Consider the following 10,742-nt stretch of genomic DNA (forward strand, 5'->3'; position numbering starts at 1 on the left):
TTGATTGCCAATTTTGTAATACAGATTAGAAATTTTGAATAATCTTTCATTCATCCTCTTTATTTTGAAACTTGTTATAGAGAAACCACAACTGCCCTGAATTGATGTTAATTTCCAAAGTTTTATTTATTTATTTATTTATTTTTTTTTTTACTTTTAAACTAATAGGACCTTATGAAAGTGTACAGTTGTTATAACTGTTGCAAAATTCTATTTTTGAACATTAGCATTTTGGTAAAAATTAGGTTGCACTTCAAAATCCAAGCAAATGATTCCTCTATAGGCATATTGTGCAACTTAGACCACAAATTTCTTGACCACAATGAAGCACATCCCAACAGATATCACCTCCAGTTCCTGGTTCATCTCTCTTTAAACATTCTCATAGACAACTGAGTTCTGTGATTTTCACAGTTTGTGCTTTCGTTACTCCAAAAATTACTCCTCTGCTCTCTCTGTTGTTGGTGGCATGAAGAGTGGGTGTCTCATGTGGGGGATAGTGAAGTGTCTTCAGAGAAGCCATGTTGGCTGTGGGATCCATGTTAATGGATTACAGACTTGGAGCAGATTTAAAAAGGAAAAGAGAATCTTTTCATCTGAGGCTGAGACTTCTCCTGAAATTCAGGCAGTGACACCAATAGTGTGTGATGAAGCTTAGGAGATCACATTGACTACATTTTTAGAAACCTGACAGAAGAATACATAACCATGAATTGAACAAATCCACATCATGTTGAACTCAAAGGTTCCATTGTCATATTTTCCAGGGTCACTGTGAGGATTAGCTTACATGGTTGTTCCTGAAATGAATGAATAGGGTAAAAGTTTAATGAGTTTGTTGGACCTAAAATATATCAGGACCAATACCTCTATTCTAATCCCAGGTTTTTACTTTTGACCTAGATTATCCGGAACTTTTTATGGAGAGCCTACAAATATGTATTAAAAGACTTCACATATTCACATTAAGGTAAATAAATTATTAAACAAATAGACACAGGCAAAATATTTCCTCTGGAGTAGAAAAGAAGTAATAGTTGTTTATAGAAATGCCCTTGAATTTATTTCTCTTCTCTTCAATATGTCCTCTGATTCATTATGGATAATTTTAAAGAAAAGGGGATACCTACATGATACATATATATAATCAAACACCAGAATAACTGTTTCTGCAATGAGCCATGAAAGGATGGGAAAGGAATGATATGTTTTTTCCCTAATTCTGATTGATGATGGGATATTGTCATCTTAGAGCAAAGTAACAGCTAACCAAATGTGAAAAGATATTTTACAAATCATGTATAGGATTATCTGCAAATAGATTTTTTATACATAATTGAAGGACCCCACCAGTTCTTAGCTGGATGGGAAGATGATCCCAAATAAAGCTGCCTACCAAGTTATTTGATATTTACCAATATTCTTTAATCTTGCTTTCTGATTTTTTGTATTAAGTCTCAGCTATACAGTTTTTACTAATCTTCTTTATTCCTTCTATTTATGATCACTACGTGTGATGTTTTCTACACAGCTCCTCCCACATATTCCAAACATGGGTTCCTACCAACCTTATACTTACTTAAGCATAGTTAGTGATGTTCAAATCTACATGTATGTGAACCCAAGCACTGCAACATAGGAAACATACCAATGACCATACCTTCAAAAAAGAGTGACTATATCCCTTGTACAGAAAAATGTATTTCCAACTGCTCCTCTGTAAAAAGTAGGACCAAGGAATTTCAGGCCTATCTCTACCAGGACCTATTTGGGTTATACAGACAGTAACAACCATTATGAGTCCATGATTGTGATATCCATGTCATGTCCAGAAGACAACATTTCACAGCAGCCTTCCCTGGACTCCACACCTCACAATCTTCCCACATCTGCTTCATCAATGTTCTTTGAGCCTTGTAGAAATTTGAATGAGATTGGAAATCTTATATCACACAACACATTGAAGATTAGGAAGGAGAGTTTCTGCCTTATAGAGAATCCAGACTGTGTGTCTGAGACTCTGTGTGTTTGGTGTACTGGCTTCTGCTGTGTAGACTTGGAACTAGAATGGAAGTCAATACAGGAAAAGGCATCTTAAGTGAAGGACAAGAGGAAAAAACACAGGGTAACACAATGGTTTTCAAAGAAAAAGTTGGGTGTAGTGAGAAAAAGAAACTGAGTGGGTAGAAAGCAAAACACTAGAGTTTGGGAAAATAAAAACAAAGCCTTCTGAAAATACAAAATTGATGTAAAAGTTTTGTGTTTGGTTATAGACAATTGTTAAATGTCCCCATTATGATGAAAATATAAATATGCAGAAATAAAAGTGACCTAAGTTAACATGAAAACAGCCATGTGTTTCCTGGTGTTGAGTTGGGATTGGCAGAGTGGGAAGAACAAAGTAATCATAGAGAGAACTTCAGGATGCAAACAACTAAGTGTTGCAAATACAAATATGTCTCCACTGAGAGGAAGACAGGCAGAACAATGAATGTATCACTTGCCAAAGTCCATTGAGGCATATGATAGCACCACTCAGAACTGAGCAGATTTCAGAAAAGTTTCAAGTGTTCCTGTCAGGATTCACCTCAGGAAGAAGCCATGTCCAGCAGAGACAGAGGGACAGACAGAGCTGATATTTAGAAACACAGCTGTGTGTGGAGATTTTCTATTTCACATTGACCCTAAAGAGACATGATGGTGTGGAAACACAGCATTTTCCATACATATGGTAAAAAGAGAACTAGAATAAAGTGTGGTGAATCCCTAACAAGGTTATTATGTATACAGAGCTACATTAATGCTTCAATTTCTATAACTGTCATCAGTGTGTTTGAGGTCTTATATCTGCTCTGAGTACTGCCTTCTGACCAGGCCCAACTACAGAGCCTGCTATGTCAGGAAGATATGCAAATAAGCCATCTTTTGCCTATAAAAACCAGACATGTCCTGACCCTTCAGCTCTGGAAAAGGAGACCAGCCCTGGATTCCCAAGTCCTCCCAGTCAGTTGTCAGCACTGAACACGGGCCACTTACCATGGACTTGGGGTTCATACTGGTTTTCTTTGTCCTTATTTTAAAAGGTAATTCATAAAGATGAGATGCTGTGTGTTGTGTGGACATGAGAAAGAAAAAATTCTTCTGTGTCAGTTTTTTAACCAGAATTCTTTGTGTTTACAGGTGGCCAGTGTGAGGTGCAGTTGCTGGAGTCTGGGGGAGACTTAGTGCAGCCTGGAAAGTCCCTGAAACTCTCCTGTGCAGCCTCTGGATTCACCTTTAGTAGTTATGCAATGGGCTGGGTCCGCCAGGCTCCCGGGAAGGGGTTGGAGTGGGTCGCATACATTAGCAGTGGTGGTGGTAGCACCTGGTATATCGACGCTGTGAAGGGCCGGTTCACAATCTCCAGAGACAATGCCAAGAACACTCTGTACCTGGAAATGAGCGGACTGAGGTCTGAAGACACAGCTATGTATTACTGTGCAAGAAACACAATGAGTGAATGTTACTGTGAACTCAGACAAAAACATGCCTGTGGGGAACACAGGACCAGCAGGGGGCGCTGAGAGCACTTAGAAATCTAGGTCACAGAAGAGCCTCCTCAGAGAAATATGGAAGACAGGACTTCTCTGTGTCTGCACTGTCTCTCCATATCACACTTAGGGATTTTCTCTACAGATATTGTGTGTAGTAATCCTTGAATGTCCAATTGCTTATTCGAATTTCTGTTTCCTGTTCTGTTGTGTGTGTTTATTTATTATACTGTTTCTCCCTGTTACCCTCTGTCTACCTGTGTCTATCTCAATCTCTCTCACTCTCACTCTTTCTCCCTCACTTCTGAGTGTGTGTGTGTGTGTGTGTGTGTGTGTGTGCTGAGGTATGAAGCATTTCTCTAACAATCTGCAACACTTGTTTTGAGATAAATACTAACTGTGGGCCTGGATCTCAACGACTGGATTGTCTGATTTTCCAGTTATTCACAGTGATTGTCCAGTCTCCACATTCCCTATATGGTACACCTGAATTGCTGTCACACCCATTTCTTTCTTTTTTTTTTTTTCTGATTCAAAGGTTTTATTTTTTTATTATTTTTCTTTATTTTATTCTTTTTTAATTAAAATTTCCGCCTCCTCCCCATTTCCCATTTCCCTCCCCCTCCTCCCACATCGCCCCCTCCCCCCGCTTCCCTCCCCCTCTCCTCACTCCTCTCCACCTCCCTCCACTCCATTCCCCCTCCCTCATGATACTGAAGAGCAGTCCAAATTCCCTGCCCTGCAGGAAGTCCAAGGTCCTCCCACTTCTATCTAGGTCCAGGAAGGTGAGCATCCAAACAGGCTAGGCTCCCACAAAGCCAGTTCATGTATTAGGATCGAAACCTAGTGTCATTTCCTTGGCTTCTCATCAGCCTTCATTGTCCGCCATGTTCAGAGTCCGGTTTCACCCCGTGCTTATTCAGTCCCAGTCCAGCTGGCCTTGGTGCGCTCCCAATAGACCAGTTCCACTGTCACAGTGGGTGGGTGCACCCCTCGTGGTCCTGACTTCCTTGCTCATGTTCTCCCTCCTTCTGCTCCTCATTTGGACCTTAAGAGCTCAGTCCGTGGCTCCAAATTGGGTCTCTGTCTCTATCTCGATCCATCGCCAGATGAATGTTCTAAGGTGATATGCAAGATATTCATCAGTATAGGATAGGGTCATTTCAGTTGCCCAAGGTACGAGCTGGGGACATCTCCCTGGACACCTGCGAGCCCCTCTAGAGTCAAGTTTCTTGCCAACCCTATGATGGCTCCCTTAATTAGAATATATAATTCTCTGCTCCCGTATCCACCCTTCCTATATCCCAACCATCCCATTCCCCCAAGCTCCCCCCATCTCCCCTTCTCATGTTTCTCACCCCATTTCCCCTTAGCCCCATGCCACCTCACCCGCAAGTTCTCAGTTTTTGCCCAGCAATCTTGTCTACTTCCCCTATCCAGGCAGAATACTGTATGTTTTTCTTTGGGTTCACCTTCTTATTTAGCTTCTCTAGGACCACATATTATAGACTCAGAGGCCCCCTATCCATGGCTAGAAACCAATTATGAGTGAGTACACCCCATGATCTTCTTTTTGTGTCTGTGTTACCTCACTCAGGATAATGTTTTCTATTTCCATCCATTTGCATGCCAAATTCACGATGTCATTGTTTTATACCGCTGAGTAGGACTCTAATATGTATATATTCCACACTTTCTTCATCCATTCTTCCATTGAAGGGCATCTAGGTTATTTCCAGGTTCTGGCTATTACAAACAATGCTGCTATGAACATAGTTGAACAAATGCTTTGGTCATATGATAGGGCATCTCTTGGGTATATTCCCAAGAGTGGTATTACTGGATCTTGGGGTAGGTTGATCTCAAATTTCCTGAGAAATCGCCACACTGATTTCCAAAGTGGTTGTACAAGTTTGATGCCCTAACCTTTGATTTTTTTTTCTTTTACACAACGAAATCTTCTAGAGTTTCCTTTACTTGTCATAGCCTATTTATCTTGATTTTAATTACACACTAATCATCTGTGTTCCCACACAATCCTCTAAGATGTCCAATTGCTCATTGTCAGACAAATCAGCACATTAATTTATATATTCCATATATACAGTTCATCATATATACATATATGTGTATATATATGCATATATATATATTTCATCATGAGTATGAAATTGGGAAAATTGCTGATTGCTGATGTTGTAAGACAGTTTAAGAATTTTGAATAATCTTTTTTCATCCTCTTTTTTTTCTAAACGTGTGACAGAGAAACCACAACTGCCCTAAATTGATGTTAATTTCCAAAGTTACTTTAGAAAATGGACAATAACAGTTTTTTACTTTTAAACTAAGAGGATCCTATAAAAGTGTACAGTTGTTATAATTGTTGCAAGATTCTATTTTTGAACATTAGCATTTTGGTAAAAATTAGCTTGCACTTCGAAATCCAAACTACTGCTTCTTCTATAGGCATATTGTGCAACTCAGACCACAAAATTCTCAGACACAAATACGCACATCCCAGCAGACAACGGCTCCAGCCCCTGGTTCGTCTCTCTTCAGTCCTTCCCATAGACAACTGAGTTCAATGATTTTCACAGTTTGTGCTTTTGTTGGTGCTTTTGTTGCTCCCAGAATTACTCCTCTGCACTCTCTGTTGTTGGTGACATGAAGAGTGGGTGTCTCATGTGGGAGATAGTGAAGTGTTTTCAGAGAAGCCATGTTGGCTGTGGGCTTAATGTTAATGCATCATAGACTTGGGGTGGTTTAAAAAGGAAACAAGAATCTTTTCACCTGAGCCTGAGGATTTTCCTGAAATTCAGGCAGTGACAGCATTAGTGTGTGATGAAGCTTTGGAGACCACATTGACTACATTCTTAGAATCCTGACAGAGGAACACATAACCATGAATTGAACAACTCCACACTATGTAGAACTCATAGGTTCCACTGTCATATTTTCCAGGGTCAGCGTGAGAATCAGCTCACATGGCTGCTCCTGAAATAGATGAATAAGATAAAATTTTAATGAGTTTGTTGAACGTAAAATATTTCAGAACCAATACCTCTATTCTAATCCCAGGTTTTCACTTTTGACCAAGAATATCCAAAACTTTTATGGAGAGCCTACCAATGTTAGTTAAAAGATTTCACATATTCACATTAAGGTAAATAAATTATTAAACAAATAGGCACAGGCAAAATTTTACCTCTGGAGTAGAAAAGAAGTAACAATTGTTGATAGAAATGCCCTTGAAATTCTCTTCTCTTCAATATGTCCTCTGATTTATTATAGATAATTTTAAAGAAAAGGGGATACCTAGATGATACATATGTATAGTCTAACACCAGAATAACTTTTCCGGCAGCATGAGACCTGAAAGGATGGGGCAAGGATGATATGTTTCCCCCCAATTCTGATTGATGACGGGATATTGTCAGCTTAGAGGAAAGTAACAACTAACTAAATGTAAAAAGATATTTTACAAATCATTTATAGGATTATCTACAAATAGATTTTTTTACATAATTGAAGGACCCCACCAGTTCTTAGCTGGATGGGAAGACGGTCCCAGATAAAGTTGCCTACCAAGTTATTTGATATTTACCAGTGTTCCTTAATCATTTGCTTTCTGAATTTTTGTTTTAAGCCTCAGCTATACAGTTTCTACTAATTTTCTTTATTCTTTCTGTTTAGGATCCCTATGTAGGATGTTTTCCACCCAGCTCCTCCTACATCTTCCAAACATGGGTCCCTACCAACCTTATACATTCTTTTTTTTCTTTTTTTTCTTCTTTTTTAATTAAAATTTCCACCTGCTCCCCGTTTCCCATTTCCCTCCCCTCCTCCCAAATATTGCCTCCTCCCCCCTCCCCTTCCCCTATCCCCACTCCTCTTCTCCTCCCCCCACACCATTCCCCCTCCTTCTGGATACTGAAGAGCAGTCCAAATTCTCTGTCCTGCGGGAAGGCGAAGGTCTTCTATCTAGGTCCAGGAAGGTGAGCGTCTAAACAGGCTAAGCTCCCACAAAGCCAGTTCATGTATTAGGATAGAAACCTAGTGCCATTGTCCTTGGCTTCTCATCAGCCTTCATTGTCCGCCATGCTCAGAGAGTCCAGTTTCAACCCATGCTTATTCAGTCCCAGACCAGCTGGCCTTGGTGGGCTCCCAATAAATCAGTTCCACTGTCACAGTGGGTGGGTGCACTCCTCGTGGTCCTGACTTCCTTGCTCATGTTCTCCCTCCTTCTGCTCCTCATTTGGACCTTAAGAGCTCAGACCATTGCTCCAAATTGAGTTTCTGTCTCTAGCTCGATTCATTGCCAGATGAAGGTTCTAAGGTGATATGTAAGATATTCATCAGTATAGGATAGGGTCATTTCAGGTTCCCTCTCTCAGTTGCCCAAGGTACCAGCTGGGGACATCTCCCTGGACACCTGTGAACCGATTATGAGTGAGTACATCCCATGTTTCTCTTTTTGGGTCTGGGATACCTCACTCAGGATAGTGTTTTCTATTTCCATCCATTTGCACGCAAAATTCGAGAAATCATTGTTTTTTACCACTGAGTAGTACTCTAATATGTATATATTCCACACTTTCTTCATCCCTTCCTCCATTGAAGGGCATCTAGGTTGTTTCCAGGTTTTGGCTATTACAAACAATGCTGCTATGAACAAAGTTGAACAGATACTTTTGTCATTTGATGGGGCATCTCTTTTGTATATTCCCAATAGTGGTATTACTGGATCTTGGGGTAGGTTGATCCCAAATTTCCTGAGAAATCGCCACACTGATTTCCAAAGTGGTTGCACAAGTTTGCATTCCCACCAGCAATGAGTGAGTGTGCCCCTTTCTCCACAACCTCTCCAGCAAAGGCTATCATTGGTGTTTTTGATTTTAGCCATTCTGACAGGTGTAAGATGGTATCTCAAAGTTGTTTTAATTTGCATTTCCCTTATCGCTAAGGAGGTTGAGCATGACCTTAAGTGTCTTTTGGCCATTTGAATTTCTTCTGTTGAGAATTCTCTGTTCAATTCAGTACCCATTTTTAATTGGGTTAATTAGAGTTTTAATGTCTAGTTTCTTGAGTTTTTTATATATTTTGGAGATCAGACCTTTGTCTGATGCGGGATTGGTGAAGATCTTCTCCCAGTCAGTAGGTTGCCTTTTTGTCTTAATGACAATGTCCTTTGCTTTACAGAAGCTTCTCAGTTTCAGGATGTTCCATTTATTCATTGTTGTTCTTATTGCCTGTGTTACTGGGGTTCTACGTAGCAAGTGGTCTCCTGTGCCCATGTGTTGTAGACTACTTCCCACTTTCTTTTCTAACATGAAAACTGAACAGTCACCTACTTAACCACCTTTGGATCAGGAAAGAAATAAAGAAAGAAATTAAAGTCGTCCTTGAATTCAATGAAAATAAAGACACATCATACTCAAATTTATGGGACACTATGAAAACAGTGCTAAGAAGAAATTTTATAACACTAAGTGCCCACATAATAAAAATGGAGAAAGCTCACATCAGTCACCTAACAGCACACCTGAAAGCTCTAGAAAAAAAGAAGCATATTCACCCAGGAGGCATAGAAGAGAGGAAATTATCAAACTGAAGGCTGAGATCAACAAAATAGAAACACAGAAACAATCCAAAGAATCAATCAAACAAAAAGCTGGTTCCTGGAGAAAATCAACAAGATTGACCAGTCCCTATCCAAACTAATCAAATGGCAGAGAGAGAACACACAAATTAACAAGATCAATGAAAAACAGTAGCTCTCGAGGAATCCTACAGGATTTCGTAGTGAGATTTGAGCTGCTCAGGTAGTCTGAACAATTACCAGATTCCCATCTTCTCCAGTGTGAGACTCTTACTTTTGTACTACACAGACCATATTCTGTAAGAAATTTCACTAATCTCTTTTTATATACCCTTTCCACTGCTTTAGAAAAACCTGACTACATTAGAAAGCCCTGTAATCACCACCTACCATTTTGTCTTCTCATCAATCAAATGACAGTCATCCTTCTCTTCAATTCTTTCTGTGTGTTTATGTTATTTTACTGCACATACAGGTAAATCCTTAAGTCAGTTCTTATTCTGGATCATGAAATTTCTGCTCAATGTAGAGTCCATAAGACAATGAAAAATCAGAATTTCTTGCTTTCTGTAAGGTTATATTATTTCATACATACATATGTACACACATACAAACACACACTTGCATCAATTTTATTACCCCATTCTTTCTACGATCAATATGAATGTCATTCCTGTGTGTAACCTCTAGTAAATATTTCTACTATGAGTAAGAGATTGTGGACATCTGAGACACTATTCAACACTCATTCATCTTCTAGTTCATGATTAAGGATGGTAGAAACCAACTCCTTTAAGTTCCTGTTGTACTGACTCTCTGTCACAATGAACTGTGCTGTTGAAGTTTGACACAAAATAAATCTGTTCCCCTTCTCATTGATTTTCTCAGGAAATTTTATAACCACAAAATGAAACAAGGAAAGGTGTCATTTGAGACTCTAATGAGGGAGTGTTGCCTGTTTGCCCTTAACAACAGCATAATCTACAAAGACAACAAGGTTTAAATTCAGCTTTGCACTTCTGTTTCATGGTGGTTTACATTATCAAGAATAAGAACAAAGACCTTCATCTCCTACAAACTTTCTATACTGATCCTCAACTCAAGGTACTCAATTCCCCATGTATTCTCCCAACTGCTGACTGAGATAAACCTAGCACACAGGATACACTGTGAAAGACCTGATTAACAGTGCCCCCAATTAGCATGAAGCAGTATGGATAAATCTCTGCCAATATTTCCAAATATCATTTATATGTTCATTTACATTTAAAGGGGAATATGATATAGATATAAATAATTTGCATTGGTATGGATCTTGATTTATTGATACAATTTTAAGGTCAATTTTATTATATGTATATTTCTGCTCTTGATTAAGGTATTGTGATTGTATAGTTCATTTAAAAAATGTAAAGTATATAAAAATAGGTTAACAGATAATCTATAATAGTCATTTGTAGTCATGTTAGTTAGATTTTCTAGATGTATAGAGGTACATTTCAGTTAGGTAAGTATTCTTCAAATCTTTCATAGACCTTCAAAATATGGCATTTAAATGTTTTAATAACTTAGGACTTTTCTTGACAATGAGTCTCATCTGTTACTGGCAGCAC

The 10,742-nt window shown here is 39.0% G+C and overlaps 1 gene segment (V, D, J or C); it reads left to right on the forward strand.

The window, feature by feature from the left end:
* Positions 1 to 3,010: 3,010 nt before the first annotated feature.
* Positions 3,011 to 8,476, forward strand: LOC130882401 (Ig heavy chain V region 914-like; the record flags this gene model as incomplete). The annotated part of the segment is given in 3 exon segments: positions 3,011 to 3,083; positions 3,181 to 3,495; positions 8,430 to 8,476. Coding segments are annotated over 3 exon segments (408 nt in total), but the record flags the coding sequence as incomplete, so codon positions are not given.
* Between the last annotated feature and the right edge of the window lie 2,266 nt (positions 8,477 to 10,742).

This window comes from Chionomys nivalis, chromosome 10, assembly GCF_950005125.1.
Source record: "Chionomys nivalis chromosome 10, mChiNiv1.1, whole genome shotgun sequence".
NCBI classification, from domain to species: Eukaryota; Metazoa; Chordata; class Mammalia; order Rodentia; family Cricetidae; genus Chionomys; species Chionomys nivalis.